Consider the following 18,683-nt stretch of genomic DNA (forward strand, 5'->3'; position numbering starts at 1 on the left):
TTAAGGTGTTCACTGGTTAAGTTTAAGAATAAAGCTTCGGCTGCCCAAATAAAAGGAAGTCAATTCAGTGGCCTCAGAAGAATAGCTGCACAAACCTATGTGTGTGTGTGTGTGTGTGTGTGAGAGCAGATGTGCAGGGCAGGGTGTGTGGGTGTGCCATGAGCCAGTACAAATGTTCCACCAGTGATTCTAATTGATGAGCCATGCACACAAAGACGCACACACACACACACACACACACACGCACACAGAGACACAAATCTTATTTCAAACAATGCACACTGGTATGTTTATGTAAATGGTTGTTGCTTATATACATACGTATATATGCATACACAGAGGCAAACACCCACATGGAACACAGACACAAATCTAGGCCAGGCCCATGAGAGAGAGAGAGAGAGAGAGAGAGAGAGAGAGAGAGAGAGAGAGAGAGAGAGAGAGAGAGATGTGTCCACACTGCAGCTGGACACGGCTCGCGATGAACACATCACACTCTGACAGATAGAGGGATAGAGGAGAGTGGGATGAAAGGAGGGAGGGAGAGAAGGCGATTAGCATTCCCATCAGCAGTGGAGGAATTTGTCTTGGTTGCCAAGTTCCCTCTCTCCTCATCAGTCCCACTCTCTTTCCTTTTCCATATCTCCACTTGTCCTCTCTCCTAATCTCCATCTTTGTAATCAGCAGGGCCCCCTCATTGCTCCCTCATTTTCCATCCTCTTCCATCTTCCCCTTCTCATTATATACTTTCTTGTGCATCACTTCCCACCTCCTCTCTCTCTTCCTCTCCTCCCTCAATACAGGATTTATGTGTTGACCACTGTGAGTGTCAAAGGACGGGATCAACAACCGACTCGCCCTCCTGGTCTTAATCGACCTCACGCAGGGATGACTGCACTGGACACACACACACACACGTGCATGCACTGATGCAAAACAGTCACCGAGAGTAGAATATGGAGTCCCTGTCATTCACAGTCAAGTTATCATGTTGATGGAGCCTAAATTGAAATGATTGCATTAATTTTTCCAGGTCATTTAACACGATTCAACCTTCTCAACCGAAATGTAAACGTCTGAACGTCCACCAGGGGAGACACTGTCTCGTGAGCTGAGGTTTGTCTCCTGCAGCGCTGTCAGACATCGTGGTTTGTTGTTGGCTGTAATCCTGGCCAGCAGAAGAACGTGAACATTCTTGGCACAGTGCATTTAAATTTGATTAAAACTAATTCATCAGGGAGTTTTTGCATATCATAATTACGTACATCCTTTCGGCAAACACACACAACCAGTAGGTATTTAATGAGGAACACCATGATAATATAGTGTAGTCCCTCCCTTTGCTCTCAGGACTCTAGAATTTCCAGGTTTTCTTCAACAATGTGAAGATTAACGATGAATATTTTCATCAACATGTTCACATGAGTGACTCAATGATGGTGGAGGAAAGTCACAGTAGGAGAATCCAACTAATCAAATGAATGATGATTGAGCGGTCATGTCGTGACTTACATGAACCGACCAGAACCCGACACCGGTGCTTTTTCCCTGCTGTGCAAAGGACCCTCAGTATGAATGATGCATATATCCCAGAATCTTTAACAAATGCATATGAAGCCTAAATGGGAAGGTCTAACCTCAATTTGCCAACAGAGGTGGAAACTGTCAACACGCGACGCAGATGAAACAATGCTAGCTTGGAGCTAATATCCATATACATTAGGAGCGGTGGGAACAAACGCTGGCCTCGGGCCACGTTCTGAAGGAAGATAAATGAACGTGGGTCGACTTCTCCGTCATCCTGGAATATGACAAACCTCCATAATTCAATATTCAAATCACATGGTTTTTTATTTGCCCGCTGTTAGCATATACAGTACAGAAAACAGACGGCGCCATCTAGTGAACAGAGACAGAGCGACGTCAAATTAAACTTAATCACTGTGATTTTAACTGTTATTAATACATTCTCACGAGTCAACAAGTGTGTACATGCGTTTATCTTAACTGTAACTAGAGATTCTTCAAAAAGGTCAGATTACTGAGTTCACACACACACACACTGACTAACACACTTGTATCTAGTCTGGTTGCCCTTTATGTGAATCTTTCAACGAGCACATGAATTACTAATGACCCACCACATTCTGCCATCGCTCATGGCTTCTAATGGAACAACACACACACACACTCGTGGAAGCGTGGACTAACACAGCACTCTATTACTCCTTCCTCACTCGCGTACACACCTGACATACACCATTATCTACAGTCTTTGAATGCATAATGGCCGTTTTAATTGCAACGCTGGCTGGAGACGGTGAATTTACAGTGAGGCAGCCTCTTCACCTTGCATTAGGAGAGACACGGCTTAAAATGAACCAAAGACAAGTGCTTACACTAAATTCAGCTACAGGTGATTCATTTTTTAGTTCTTTTCAGACAACTAAAACCCATCCTCTAATATTTCTTCAGAAATGTCAATCGGTTCGTCTTCCACACAGCTTTTCCCAATTTAACAGAAAACAACCTTGTGATCAAATGTTTTGCTAACTGAGCTATGATCACTGAATAGGAAGCACAGTTTAAAAAAAAAAAAAAGGAAGCTATTATTAAGTCCTTCTCAGAAGAAACCAGGAACAATGTAACCACAACAACTAAACTTACTCCCCTTTTGAAACTGCAGAACAGATTATGCTAAACTGGACAACAGAACTGGCCAGTCATTCTAATGGGAAATTTAAAAATAAATCAATAAAGTTTTATTTCTCTCCCTCCCTCAGTGTCTGTTTCAGCTTGTTTGCACACGTGCTTTGGTGGAAAGGAGAAGAAGAATTAGTTGGAAAGCAACAACCCTACTTTTTCAACCTTAATAGAATTGTATGTCCATAAATATGTCGCTCACAATGTTTAACACTGCAAAAATACCAGCAGATGCAGCTGTTTTAGAATGATCTGATGACGTCGTACATATATAGTGTTATTGTGGCAGTATGGTGGAGTTTCTGTATTTTTAATAGTATAATTGGAAACACTACACACACTGAAGTGTGGTAACACATACAGTGAACTCTGCTGTTGTATCAGAGAAAGTCTGTTTCCCTCTGATGACACCTCGATGATATGGTGGTTATCAAATAATGAGTTAGCTACTGTGCTGTGCGATATAGAGTGTGTGCCTACTGTGTGTGTGTCCTACCTTGGCCTGTGTGGAGCTCTCTTGCAGGTCCCAGAGTAGTGCATGGTTATCAGCCAACGATATCACACGCTTGCCATCACCCATGGGCTCCCACAGGACACTGTAAAAACACACACAATTGTATTTCTGTCTTGGTAAGAATGTAATGCATTTTCTAACCTCTGCAATGAAATGTCTAATCCAACCTTTACCAGACCTAAACTTACAAACCTAATTCTAACCAGTCTAACCACTCAAATATCCATTTGAATTTGGGACAATTGGCATTTTCCAACATCAGGACAGGCACACAGGACCCTGGACACTCACGTATACATAAGAAAACATGTCTTTGGATTCCTGTAAAACACATACATTGTTGATTGCCAGTAATTTGTTGAACACTATTGAACAAGCCTGAAGGTCTGCAGATTTATGAGGAAAACTAGTTAAATGCTAAAGTCAGCATACGAATATACAGTACCTATGATGCAACAGTGCTTATGCAAATAATTTAGCATGTTAGCATGTTAGCACAAAGGTATAGGGCCTATTAACCCAAGTTCTATTGAAAGTTTATTCCAATTAGGCCTGAAACAATTATTCAATTCATCGATTATGAATCGATTACTAAATTAATCGGCAACTATTTTGATAACCAAATTAAATTTCAGAATTTAACAACAGTTTTCTGATTTTTCAGCTTCTTAAATGTGAATATTTTCTGGTTTCTTTGCTCCATATAACAAAGAAATCATAACAAGACATTTGAGAACTTCATCATTTAATAATCAACAATCATGGATTAATTGATGATGAAAATAATAGGAAGCATTTCACCCACACTGTTGACTCTCTCTGTAAGATCTCAACCTTACTCTGTAATTTACGAGCTCAATTGAAAACATGACGAAGAGACTGTTTAATTTCCACAAATTAGCCTACAGTATCCTCACTTTGCCAAGAAATTGACGATATCATACAAGTTAGTACTTACTGCCAAATCCTGCAGCCCAATTCTGTCAATCTAGTTTTTGAAAGCAGCAGCGGGGTATAGAGTTGCCTCACTGGTGTTCAAAATGTGGTGGATTTAACTGCATACTTAGCTTTGATTCCTCCTAACACCATATTTTTTTCTACAGAGTATTGATTCTGCACCACAAGCTTGTTGGAGATGTGATTCTCCACTTTGCTCTACATAAAGTACTTACTCTACACACAAACCTTAGGGACATTACCATACCTGACATGCTATGGAGCCCAAACTGTTGCTTTATAATTCCCTTGGTGTGGTGTTGAAATCACTTGTTGTTTGTTTTTAGTCTGGACGGGTTTCACGGCTAAATACAGAAACACATCTACTGTACATGCTCTAAGAAAGGGGACACAACCCAAGTGAGAGTGCTTTTAACTCCAAGCTCGGTTGACTTTAAAAGCAGTATGTCAGCAGAGTCAGAGACCTGGCAATAAGCTAAACATAACCTTGGCCTGGAAACCGTCAAAACACTTGTTCAGGTTGTGATTTAGTGTGACTTGAAGAAAACAAACCTGTCTAAATATGGGTTAAAGGGGGGGGGGTGACAGAGAGGTGCAGACCTCTCTATCTGCACCGCTCTGTCTGAAGGTTTGGCTGTCGGAGTCCGTCGTCGTAGCTGCATAAGAGATTTGCAAAATGCAGTTTATTTTAAAGTTTCATCAGTTAGACAACTCTGTTTCCATGAACTAGGTCAGTTTGAAACAGCATAAACAATGCCAGTGTTCCAGAGAGAGAGCGTATGTTGTAGAAGGTGAGAGTGTGAGAGGGAGATAAAGGAAATGACGGAGGAAGAAGTTACTACGAAGAGGTCCGCGTTTGAATTTAATCCAAGTTTCATATAGTCTCTTTGTAGAGGTGAAGTGGGAAGAAAAATGGAAAGAGGGAGGGAGAGAGGGAAGGAGGGAGGGACGGAGGGAAGGAGGGAGGCAGAGAGGAGCTGTGTTTATAAGGACTGTAAATTCTTGGCTGGTGAGGGACATCTTTTACTGTCCTCCTGAGGGGCAGGAAGTCATGGGCTTGGGATGTACACATGCAAACATGATCAGTCAACTTTGGAGGACACTATATTGACTTACATTCACTTGTCTGGAGGCAACAGTGATACATTTGGATGTTGGAAATATAATATCTCAAAACCCGTTCACACCACATGACTTTCAGCCAAATAATCCACTCCATGATGAGTTTTTCCCGTCCCAGGTAATTGCCCCAATCGGCTTGTGATCAGAGTGAAATATATAAAGACATCGCATTTCCAACATGCTGGAGATTCTGTGACAACTCAAGCCACTCCAGGCTATCAGACGCCAGGATGGGCTGACGGTGGCTTACACTGAAAGAAGACAGCAGCCGTTCATCAAAAAACACAACGCTAAAAAGGTGACAGATCCCAGACAGCTGTGCTACAATAGAACCACAGAGGTCGAAGTGTAGACGTGAAAGCAGGCTAAATTAAGCCTGGCTTTTCCAATTATCCCTCATGTCAGCTGCCATGTATGTTTTTCATGACCATGAGTTTTTGTCATATCATGTCAAGTGCGTGACCCCCCCGATGCAGGTCACACCCCCCCATGCACTCTGAACTCCAGGTTACATGACATTGCATTGTGTAGTGTGGCATGTTACCTGAACAGTGGGAAACCTGGTGTTTATGTAACTGTATGCACGTTAAAAGATTATTCTGCATGTTCATACCAGCAGTGAAGCATTCATTTAAACAGTCCTCGTCTTTTGGTGAATATGAAGAATTTGTTAGATTTGTGTTTATTGGAGGTTTTCAATTCAATTCAACAATTCTCCAAATTGACATGAGTAATTATTTATTCACAAAATTTTAATTAGGGCTGAACAATTAATCCGAATTTTATCGAAATCGCAATACGGCATACTGCAATTTGTTCTGTCTGTCTGTTAAAGCCAAAATGTGTGTCAAAATGTCATTTTAGATTAATTATTGTCCGGTTCTATACACATCTTATTCTACACACTGAAGGGAACACATTTGTTTCTCGCAGATCTGTACAAATATCACACAGTAATCATTTAAAATATGTTTTTCGAATGAAAATGAGAACACGGATGTAAAAATGACAATTCCCTCTGATATCGTGAATCATATCGCAATCGCAATTCCTGTCAAAATAATCACAATTAAATATTTATTCAAAGTCGTTCAGCCCTTTCTATTTTAATTGTCCTTTAGTGAACCCACTATTTGACTAAACTTCACCGGGATATGACCAGCATTTGTTTGCAAACCTGCAAAACCACCATCTTAATCGGGCTAATTTTTGGACTGATGAGAAGACTTACAGTGGCACTTTCACAGAAAGAAAAAAAGAGAGAAAGAAAGAAAGAAAGAAAGAAAGAGAAATGTACTGGATCAGAAGCAAAGGACAGAGACAAGATCAGAGGTGAGGACCAGGCAAAACGTCCTCACTCCCTAAGTTTTTTGGTCCTCACAAAGCCACACACACACACACACACACACCTCAGCATGAGAGCCCTCTACTGGAGTTCATTGATTGTGACTGAAGGACCTTCACAGTGAAAATTGCATTTAGTGATGAAAAAGCCTTTGGCCCTCACACGCATACACACTTTAGCAAGACCAGGCCCATGTACACATAAAAAAATCAGGGATATTATCACCACAGAGGAAAGAGAAGTACACTCCCACATGTTCCAGTGACGACCTGAAAGCTGTCCACTTGAAATTATTGCACACATTATATATGATTGTATTCATGTGTGCGCACAAACACAGCAAACACCTCCTACCCCCTCCTGTCACACCCCACTTTGGAAAATCAACCTTGTTACTTCTTGTACTTTACCATTCCCTCCCAGGGCTCTGATTGGCTCAAATGGCTCCACAGGAATCGATTTTGTGAGAGTGGCACACGGCTCCTGAATCCAAACCAAGTGCAAAAAACCACCTGATTCTTTTTTCTCTTTAACCCTGTTTATAATATTTCCATTCAGAGCACGCGTCACAACAGGGTAGAGGCTCAAATGTTTGCCCACCCAAACAATGAGGGGGATTTTGGGGGGGAAGAATACAGTGTTATTGTCGGGGAGAACGGAGGGACAACAGTGAGTGGAAAACACACAGTACAGTATTATCTGTGTATGTACCTGTATTTTATGGCATAAACACTGACCTTATCGGGACCAGTAGTCCTCATTGAGACCAAAACCTGCTCATACTGAGTCAGAACCTCATTTCTGAGGAACTGGTTTCAGTTTGACTGCAGTTAGGTTAAAGCGTGAGCTGGTTATGGCTTTAAGTTGGGGGATAAAACTTTGTTTAGGGCTGACTAAATGAATGCAAGTCAAAGAGAGTCCTTAAAAGAACAACTGTGCAAACCTGTGTGTGTGTGTGTGTGTCATGGAGAGATGGAAGAGGTGGGCAGCAGACCAAAGCCATCCATCTAAAGAAGCCAATAGTGCACAGCATAAGCTATAGGCTTCACAGCCGCTTCACACACACACACACACACACACACACACACACACACACACACACACAGTGTGGTGCCCTTGTAGGGGTTACAGCTCCGAGGGTGTAAAGATGGTGGACCCCAGAGCCATCAATCTTTACCCAGCAGCTTAGCTTGACCTACCCTCTGACACACACACACACACACACACGTATCCAGTACACATACTTGGATATACTGACCCCACATATACAAAGCCCCCCCAGTTTCAACACACAAGCGCAGAACAGAAACCACGTTGCCCGAGCAGCCCGCCCTCCTCTCTCTTTTTCTTCTTCTTCTTCTTCTTCTCGTCACTCCATTGTCCTCTCCACATTATTTATCTCTGCCTCACAGGCACCTGCTACTGTACGCGGCGCGCTAAATGACGGGCGCCTCTCGAATTGATAGCGATCACGAGGCAACCAATTAACAGCGAACTTAAAAGGAGAATGACCATTGATTTTCATTCTCATAGGCAGTGAATTGTAGCAGGGCCTCCGTGCACATGCAGGAGCTCCGAGTGCAAGACAAAAGGATTGGGCTGCAAATATATTAGAGGTGCCGGGCCAGTCCATAGTCTGAGCCAAAAGACAAATTAAAACGCACACATGGAGGAGATAAATCGAGAGATGATGAGATAACTGTCAAATATATTATGTATTGTTATTATTATTATTATTATAATAAGGGAATGTTAGGTGATAGTGAAGTAACTCATCAGCTTATTTCCTTTTGGCTTCAAATGCACTTTCCACTGATGAATACCACACTAGTGTGGAAAAAACAAACATCTAAGTCGCCCTTGAATTCTGAATTATTTAGGGTAACGTCAAAATATGGAATTTTTAAGATTATAATGCTTGATATTCATGGTATAATTATAATGGTTTACTTAATTTCTATTAAAAAAATCTAATGCAATTGTGAATTTCTCTGTGAGATGAATAAAGTATCTATCTATCTATCTATCTATCTATCTATCTATCTATCTATCTATCTATCTATCTATCTATCTATCTATCTATCTATCTATCTATCTATCTATCTATCTGCAACAACCCCTTGTGCAAATACTAGAATACAGGAGGAAAAACACAGAATAAATAATTGTACTTGCATCACTTGTACACGCAAACAAAATTATACATAATAATTGAATGCTTTGTGTTCAGTAGGAATGCACCATTACGGCCGGTTGCCCCATTGTCCCCCCAGCAACACCTACCAGGCAGCGTTGCCATGGGCACTGTCGTCGAGGTGACAGAGCAGCTCCAGGGTTTGCGGGTTGTGGGCGGTGTCATCAGGTGACTCGTGGCTACCTGTGTCCCAGTCGGTGGGCATCCGCCATACTGCCGCACAGGAAACCACTCTGCTGTCGCTGGCTGGAGAGGGACACACACAACGTCATTTACAGTGTGTGTGTGCAAGTGTATAATCCAGAGACATTCGTACACTCCCTTGATATCTACATCCCAAATTTGTTATTTTGGCACATGCAAACCATAGCCAGAGCTGCTAATTGGAACCAGTGGAGTAAATGTAAAAGTGATACAGTAATTGGAATAAAAGTTTGAGGCTGGAGGGCAAAACTTAGCAGAGAGAGAGAGAGAGAAAGCAGAAAGAGCGAGAGAGCAAACAGAGAGAGCAAAAGAGCCTAATTTCTTTTTGGTGTAGCTATTGACAGTGTGTGGGCAGGCGTTGGGCAATGAAACACTGGCGCTAGGCCTATTTGTCAAATTAAAAAGCAACGTGGTGTGAGTCCACAGGCTCTGAGTGGTTTTAGACAACCTTGCATTTGAAGAATGTGGGCAAGCAATCATCTTGAACAAAAGCCCTATATACCCACATACTTGAGCACTGGTGGGAGGCGGCGCCGACTCACAGTAGCAATGCAGTCGTGTGCATTTGCGAGTGTTTGAATGCACTGTATATATACAGTGTGCTCGACGTGTGTGTGTGTGAGCAGCAGTGCGTAGTCCTAGACTCAGCCTGGTCTGGAATGGCTGTCACTGTGTGAACTCAAGCATGTAGGAATCACCTGACAGGGGACGAGAGACAGTGGGAGAAAAGAGGAGGGGAGCGGGGAAAGAGGGAGGTGTGGGAGTATCGTCCTGCCATATACTGTGTAGAAATACAAATGCATGTACTTTTCCCGTTTCCTCCCGTAGACAAATGAGAATATATTGCCACTAGGGGGCAACTCCACCGGTTGAAAAAATAACTCCACTTAGTTCTTCCCTGTTGCTACGATATACTCTTATACAGATCCTCATTATTTGTACTATTACCACTATTATCGGGCTGCAAATAATGATTATTTTCATAATCGATGACTAGTTTGGTCTGTAAAATTTGGAAAATGATGAAAAATGTTAATCAGTGTTTCTTAAACCAGATGATGTTTGTTTTCAGTTTTAATGAATTTAACAAGCCGAAAAACCATCATTTTCATAATCGGTTAATCTGTCGATTATTTTCTCGATTAATCGAGTAATCGTTTGGTCCATAAAATGTTGAAAAATGCCGATCGGTGTTTGTCAAACCTGGAAATGATGATGTTCTCAAAGAAACTAGAAAATATTCACATTTAAGAAGCTGAAACAATCAGAAATCTTGTTTAAATAATGAAAAAAGCTTCAAACCGATTAATCAATTAAAATAGTTGACGATTAATTTAGCAATCGATTAAAAATTGATGAATCGAGAAATTGTTTCAGCTCTAGAAAGCTTGTTTCAATTGCTAAAAAAACACTCAAACTGATTAATCGGTTATCGAAATAGCTGGTGATTAATTTAGTAATCTATTAAAAATGGATAAATCCACTAATAAAAAACAACAGCCCTTTTGAAAAGGTGTGCATGATTGCTTTATGTAATAGCAATATCTACAACAAATGTGGCATCAGTTTCAGGTCCGGTGAGTGAGAAGTCACTGAAGAACACTTAGCTTAATTTTCATCTCCATGAAAGCAGTTTGAGACGACTTTTGCTTTGTGACATGCTACATTATCACACTGCAAATGAGTCATTAGAGGATAGTAAATTATCGCCATAAAGGGATGCACATGGTCAGCATCAACGCCCAGATAGGCTCTGGCATTTAAACCAAGATTGATTGGTATTAAGGGACCAAAATGAACCACGAAAACACTCTCCACACCATTTCCCTTTCGGCAGCCTGTGTTTTCACATCATTCTGGACCATTATCGTTACAGTATTTATGGAAGAGAAAAAAAAAAGAGAGAACACAAGTTGTTGTTTTTCACAGTGCACTCAGACATTAGTAAGAGGAAGAGCAAAACAAATACGCTCACTAATGAAGTGAGCACCATGTACTGGGCTAATCTTTCACATTTCTGTGAGCGATCACACTGTGCGTCACGCAAAATAACAAAGTAAAACGAGACTCGTAGTAAATAGATATTGGCTTAAAAAAAGCAAAGTTTTTATTGTTCACTTAGTTTAGCACTGTGCAGCACATCCACTGACAACCACAGGTGCGTGCTTTGTCACTGCTGGTACACACAGGCTGGGAAACCTCCGGCCTGCGGGCCGTATGTGGTTCACCAGGAGATTCGTGAATTACATATAATGCAGACAGTCATTTCAGAGTTGTGTGGATGAAACCAACCGGAGACTTGGACGTCTGATAAGCTGAAGACACTCAAAGAATAATCATCACAGGAACATACACTACCTTTTCTCTCATGACATCAGCACAACTTGTCATGTTACCAGAATATAATAAAATCACGTGACAAATAATTAGAAGTGAAATATTATACACATGTAATTAGAGAAGACTTGTATAAACACATATTGACTCCAGATCAGCCTTAAAAAGTGTCCATTTCTGTGATCATGTTAATAAATTGGGATATAAAGTATCCATAGCTTCACTATCATACTTTTGCTCTGGGAAACCTGTCATACTATTTTTGTCAAAGTGATGGTAGTGTATGTTTATGTTCACTGAGGATTATGGGCGTGAGAAAACACTGTTTATCTATCTCTGGGCCCTTAAAGCGGGTTCTTCTGGTTTGAAGTATTTCTCCTGTACTACAAATTCTAGGACTATTGTAGATTCTTTTCTGTTTTTACTGTTACAGAAAACCGCACGTCACCTTCAAGGCCTCTTCTTTTTTTTTGCCCGACCGTGACTTTTCAGCTGCTATTATTACCCCTCATGTGGGCCATCATGTCCACACATTAGTATTGATTCTATCAGTGTCTGAACACGACGTCTCGCACAGCCGCCGCTATCAGACATGTAAAGACGGGTCATCCGTTAATGACTGTGAGCAATTACATGTTCTACACTAAAGTCGGCTGAGCTCGAACCTCAGTATGAGGCCAAGAGATGGAAAGGAAATAAAGATACATTATGCAAAGAAAAAGAGACAAAGAAACAAAAACAGAGAGAGGGAAACATGATGCATCAAGAGGCAGATAATGGAGGCAGAGCCATAAGGAAACAGTGGGACTCACTTTTGTTGTAGCAGGTGGTAAGCACAGCCTTATCTGCAGGACTGGCGCCAATGTGCCATATCTCCCCAGCTTGGTGCAGAAGGACATTCTTATTAATGATGTTATTCTCATCATCAAAGTCAATGATGTGGATCTAGAAGTAACAGAGATGCAGAGAGACAGACACAGTGAGAGAGAGAGAGAGAGATGAAGCTGGAGCTGTGTGCACTTCCTTCCACAGACGAACCAACAGTTCAAAGCATCACTCATTTCCTCTGATTCCCTCAAAAAAAAGAAGGTTCCTCTTTTTAATATGACAGTAAATATAATTTCATGTCAGGCGTCGCTTTGGTCCCCCGTCCCTGCCCCCACCAGCTTCACACAGCTGAAGATTTTTCATCTTGATTTGGCCTTTAAAGTGTCAATTAAGGCACTTTAAGAAGTCACATTTGATTCCTATGAGCTCTGCGTATGACAGGTGGGGGGGAGTCAGAGGAAAAACACAGCACCGTTTTTGTTTTTAAAGACAAATGGCCCGATTTAATCAAACTGAGCATGGGGCACACTCTCAAAGACGTGTTTTTTTGTGCACTTTTTCAGAGAGACATTTCTTCTCCTTTCTGGTCTATTTGTCTTAATCTCTAATCACTAAGGCTCCACCCTCACTAAATTCTCTTCCAGGTACACCGGACGGCCACATTGCCCAGTCCTTTCAGAGCCCTGGAAACCCCTAGTGTCTCTGGCAGAAACAGACACCTATTGAAAATGATGATGATGAAACAGTTACTGGCATTCACTTCCACTACCACTGATTTTTATCCACCACCACTCGACGAACACCTGTGAATGAGAGGCTTCATGAACACTTATTTTCCGTTTTAGCGTGACCTCATCACAGAAATCTTTGCTCTTACTTTTTTAATCATTCTTGTTTTTCATTCGTGGCACTTCCTGAAACTAAACAGAGAAGAGAATCAGCACCCAATTGGTGTTAAGCTTAGCGTTAGTATGAAAACAGATGACGTCTGATATGCTCATCTGGATACAAATTGTTTTCAAACACAGTTAGTAAGTATGTATGTAGCCTAGCTCTGATGTTAATTCTCTGTATAATAAAGTTGGAGCTGGGAAGTCTTAGCATAAACAATGAAGGCAGAAGGAAATTGCTTGCCGAGCTCAGACTTAAATGGAAAATAACCTCTGAATGTCGTAAAGAAAGCAATACAAATACTTTCAAAAATGTCAAACCTTGTCTTTACAGTATTTAAATACCGACTATCCCTTTGTGGAGGAAAGTGTGATGCAGTTATGTCTCTGAAGTGTGGGTCTCCTTGATATGATTCAATAAAGGTGCGGGGACAACTTACAAGGGTGAAAAGTAAATGGTTTCCATTGAATCCCGTCACAACTGAACTGAGGTCAACAAGTGCTAAATTAAATGATTCTAAAGCAGTGGAGAAATGTTCTAAGAAACATTTAAATGATGAAAAAAACCTTGAACAATGATCGTGAACATTAAATCAAACTCTAAACACTAAATCTACTGCGAGTGCTACTATACTGTACACATGAGCACCATTTTCAATGGTTACTGTTTACTGACATTTTTTCCTCACATATTTGGAATTCATTTGGATTCAGGACGCAAGAGATAAACGCCAGGACACGTCCACAGTTACACCTACATCTCTTCATAACACTCAACTATAAACCCTTTTATGGAGGTGCAGCTCCTTGACCTGCAGTAATGCCGAGGCCTTGACTGCACTCGAAAACACAATTAACAGCTGTGAAGTCTTCATTGCGGTTTAGTTGAACAAACAGGACAAACTTTTACACATAAACTTAATGGAAACTCCTCCATGAGCTCTTTTCATTAGATGGAAATCTATTCTATGAGGGCCCTCGACTGCATGCAGTTCAGGGCCCGTAATGCCGTAAAACAGTGAGGGCCTCAAGGTTTGATCAGACAATATATGGCAGTCTCCCCCATATGAGAGACACTTACAGCACCTCAGGAGACCGTTAATGGGGTCGCACTGGACAATAACTCCTGCTAGGCATTTCCACTCCCCTAGCCTGTACTATTTTAACAGGCTGAACAAGAGGATGAAAGGAGGAGGAGGAGGAGGAGGAGAAGAGCATTGGAGCAGCAGCATCCTTCAGCTTTTTCAAAGTCAGCTAGGCAGCTATTAACCTTGGGTTGGACTGCATCGAGCAAAAAATTATTACGCAAAGTTATAATTTTATGGTAGTGGAGGAGCGGTACAAATAAATTCAGGCTGGCGGGACAGGGTAATTGGAAGGACTAGTAATAGGGTCCCCCCAAATGAACTCAGGTGTGAGGGGAGAAAGAAGTTCAAACCCTCCCTCCCCCGAGTGATTTATCCGCCATTCCTCCAGGCTCCGGGAGTGACTCATAGCCTTCAGCCACTTGGGCAGCCTGCCCAGTGCTGTTAATTATGTGCCGATGGCGGGATGAATTGAGGCAGCAAGGTGGAGATGAGGGAGACGAAGACAGGGTAAGAGAGGGATAAAGCCGGGCTGACTCGTAGCCCCCACTTAAAGCGTCTCTCCTCTAAAGCTCTTGAGCCGCACAGATGACAGTGAGCAGGGTGGAGGAGACGCATGCGGGTGAGAGGTGCCAAGCGCGGGCGCTTTATCTCGTTAGCAGCCTTAAATGCCACGCCGACGCTTCCTCCGATCTGTCATTCCAACTATTGGTCTCCAAGGGATTTGAGAGGTGCACGGCGAGTTAAGAGAGGCATTTCCGACCTGCAATATGCTTAATGGGAGGTGTAGAGGCCAGCAGGCTTATGGTACAGCAGAAGCTATCAGGGCTGAAATGTCAATCTAAAACACATTTTTCATATTGTGAGTTCAAACTTAGACAAAGTGAACGAGCCAATGTTGGCCAGCAAACTTCATCAGAGCTTTATGATTATTGGAAAATGAAAATCGGAGCGCGCCGACTTAACTGAGGAGTCGTCCGAAAAACAGAGAAAATGAAAAATGTTCCCCATTAGGCTTCGCAGCTTTGGATATAATCTGACACTGACATTAGAAAATAAAGCACAAGTCAATACAGAAGTTTTGTTTCTGAACGTACAGAGACTTATGACACCTTGAAATATTGGCATTTTCTTTTTTTATATGTTTGGTTGAGCCAAGTCTGAAGCACAATGAGGCCTCAAAGGCATCTTCAGCTCTGCCTCCTGCTGTTGAGACAGTGCCACTGTCTCCAAAGCCATTCATCATAGTGGACCATCTTGTAGACCTTCCCTTTCACTTTTACATACAGTGTACAAATCTGTGTATATTTCAAAGTTGTGTTGGCGATGCTGGAGAAACCAGCAAAAGTGCATTTTGGCAAGAGGCAGCAAAACAAACAAACAGGTTCCTTCAGACCTCCCTTCACAATCATGATGCTATCTGTATACGACCAGAAAGAAAGCACTACTAAACATTCATAATGGACATTAGCGATGCTGCAAGTCACAATTTAGCAAATATAGAAGACACAGGTGAGGACATGTAAAATTGTTTGATATTGATATTGAGTACTGCACTGGTTCATCTGTACAGGAACACGATCAGAGAGGGCAAACTGAGTCTCCAACAGTGTCAATACACTTCATCGCCAAAACTTAATCATCTCTTCTTTGGGGCCATAAGCTACATCCTCTGAAAATGGGATCAATATCTGTTCTTGACTTTTCAAGTGATGCTGCTCCTCACAAACAGACAAACAATGGAAAAAAATAGAACCTCCTCAGTGAAGGTGATAATCATCACACAGATCGACTGGGACGCATTGTCACTATTCCCAAAAAGCACTGTATCTACACTAGACTTGGACTGAACTCCGTCTGCAGTGCCAGTTTTCACACTGAAGTCTGCCAGAAAATTGACTTGTTTCTATCCATGCACAAATCTCTCTCGCTCTCTCTCACTCACACACACACACTTTCATCCTTCTCCCCCTCTTGCTCCCTGAGAGCTAATTATTTCTCCCCCCATTTAGAGCCAACTGTTTCTGTCATCTGTCTCTTTAATGACCTGTGCATGCAAGTATGCATGCAAGCGCACGCTCTCACTCCCTCTCCCACATACACAGACAAGCGACGATGAGGAAAGTGATATTAATTATAAATCAACAAATAATATAACAATTTTTGATAAGTGATTAACTATTTTATTAGTGAACAGACTACTTGATTAATCAATTAGTCCATTGTCATAAAAGCAATCTGCATTTACACTACTTCAAGAAATAAGAAAGAATCTCAAATATTTAAGACTGAAAGAAATGAGTACAAATTTGAAAATAACTTGATACTGACCCTCAAACTTCCACAGAGATGATCTTAGCCTCTCCAACTTGACATTTTTACCCATACTAGACTCCCGTACTTGAATTTTAATAGTTCATGGGTGATATTACTTATCTTTTGACAATTGACAAACCCTTTATTAATGACCAAATAGTCACCTGACAGAAAAGCAATATAAATGCAACTACTTCAAGCAATAAGCAAGAATCTGAAATAGTTAGGACTTAAAGACTTACATTAAATTGCTATACCTTTGTAGTTTATATTAGTGCATAATACATTTGGGTTTTAGATGGTTGGTTTAAAAAAAAAAAGTGTAGATGCTGGTGTGCACTGTGGGATTCTGCACAATTGAAGTTCTGTGGACTAAACAATCACAGACTATTGAGAGTTTCAATCAATATTTTTGACTTTTGATTTGCCAGAGAACATTGGAACCAACTATCTGTTAAGTCTTAGATTAAATGGAATGCTGAACCTCCTCAACTCATCCCTCAGAGATGATCTTAGCCTCTCACAACAGACAATAGGGATACAATAGGTCATGCATTTTACATTTATCATACATTTCACAGCTAAGCCAAATCTGTTTGCCTGTATTCTGAGAGAGGATGTTTGTGACTTTATTGTACTCTGTCTGAGTAGTGTACTTGCTCTAATTCTATATTTCATTTTTACGACTGTAAAATCACCTACAGGCCATATGGAATGCAGCTTTTTTATTTTAGACCCAAGGCACAAATCTCCCCCATCTTGGGTTCTTATGATGCTGAAAAAATTACAGTACAAACTGCAAAACTGAAAATCCAACCATGTAACTGTAGCTTGGGATTGTTGGTGAACTTGTATTAGGTTTTTGTTTGGTTTTGTTAAACTAATGTACAATACATTTCTGAAACACTAACATCTTGTGAACACACTTAAATGTACCATCTGATCATGGTGAAAAAGAAATCTGGAACACAATTTCAGCCTTGTATGTATCTTAGAACAGAAATTAACATTAGAGGCATGCAGCGATGGCTGCCACTTTTTAAATGCTGATAACTCTAATTTGATAAAGGTATATAACACATTTGACTTAACTCATGTTTGCTTTTTCGTTTACCTGCATAACCATTTACAAATATCCTTGTATTGTCTTTTCCAGCTGTGTTATGTGTCTCTAAAGACGACACCACACGGTCAACAGTAGTGAATGGTATGGTTGTCTGCAGCCTCCTCCAGTTCATCAGGATTTCTAATGAATCTGCCATGCACTATGTCATTACCTGGTTGTCAAATTTTAGTGACTGTGTGCCCACGAGAAACCGAATGGCATCTGTCTCAGCTGTCTGGGAAGTCAGTGCCCGAGCCTGCAAAGTAAATACAACAACACATGTCAGCCCCAGTCCATTCACATGAATGAATGAATAAATGAATGAATAAATGAAACAGAATTCGGTGAAACCTTACAACATATAATCATTAAAACAGACGGTGCAATGAAACAGAATAGAATAGAATAGAATAGAATAGAACAGGATAGGAAAGATAATAGCTAACGTTAGCTATCAGCCAGGGATATGGCGTAGTTTTAATGTTTACCTGGAATTCGAGCCCATAAATAACAGGAGCGTCGTCCTCCATTTTACGTTCGTTGTGAGACGTAACGCTTGTCCGTATCCTTATAAAAACCTCGCCTTACGATGACAAAATTATAACATGTTTACTTCTGTCGATCTGTGCAAAACACAACACAGTAGCAGCACTTCCGCGATTTCAAAAATGAAGAAAAGGGGAATCGTGCGGCAGAAATGCGTAACGGTGGTCCTGTAACGTTGCCTACGCAATTTAAACTACGTAGAAGAAATTAGGAATACCAAAAACCAGGGCTGTATGAGGTTTGTCCACTGTGGCGCACCGTACTTGAAGATTTCCTTGTGGAAGCCCTAGCTGTCAGTCAGCAGCAAGGTAAGACAACATAAACATTACGTTTCCGATTGTATTTGTCGTCTGTCACTGCGTGACGACGTGAATAACACATGCTGTATGCTGCGTGCTTCTAAAGCGCGGTCAGAGAATTACGTATTTAACGTTTGCAAACAGCTGTTTAGCTGAGTTAGCTAATGATAGCCCACCGGCTAATGTAGCAAGATAGCACCAAACAGATAGCACCCGTGCTACTAATTATAATTATAAC

The 18,683-nt window shown here is 41.2% G+C and overlaps 2 protein-coding genes across 4 annotated transcripts in view; one reads left to right on the forward strand and one right to left on the reverse strand.

Annotated features, from left to right (window-relative positions):
- Positions 1–18,320, reverse strand: part of eipr1 (EARP complex and GARP complex interacting protein 1) — a 42,583-nt gene extending 24,263 nt beyond the window's left edge. Inside the window, exons 1-5 of the mRNA XM_058614834.1 lie at positions 18,089–18,320; positions 17,773–17,856; positions 12,189–12,321; positions 8,925–9,081; positions 3,200–3,299 (exon numbers count right to left, since the gene is read on the reverse strand). Of these exons, the coding sequence (XP_058470817.1) occupies positions 3,200–3,299; positions 8,925–9,081; positions 12,189–12,321; positions 17,773–17,856; positions 18,089–18,130 (516 nt within the window). The 5' untranslated portion in view covers positions 18,131–18,320. The remainder of the gene's footprint in view (positions 1–3,199; positions 3,300–8,924; positions 9,082–12,188; positions 12,322–17,772; positions 17,857–18,088) is intronic.
- A 58-nt stretch (positions 18,321–18,378) lies between these two features.
- Positions 18,379–18,683, forward strand: part of trappc12 (trafficking protein particle complex subunit 12) — a 33,876-nt gene continuing 33,571 nt past the window's right edge. Inside the window, exon 1 of one of the 3 annotated variants that reach the window (XM_058614832.1) lies at positions 18,379–18,454. The gene's annotated coding sequence lies outside the window, so the exon portion shown is untranslated. The remainder of the gene's footprint in view (positions 18,455–18,683) is intronic. The other 2 variants (XR_009233735.1, XM_058614833.1) reach the window with 2 other exon arrangements.

This window comes from Solea solea, chromosome 18, assembly GCF_958295425.1.
Source record: "Solea solea chromosome 18, fSolSol10.1, whole genome shotgun sequence".
NCBI classification, from domain to species: Eukaryota; Metazoa; Chordata; class Actinopteri; order Pleuronectiformes; family Soleidae; genus Solea; species Solea solea.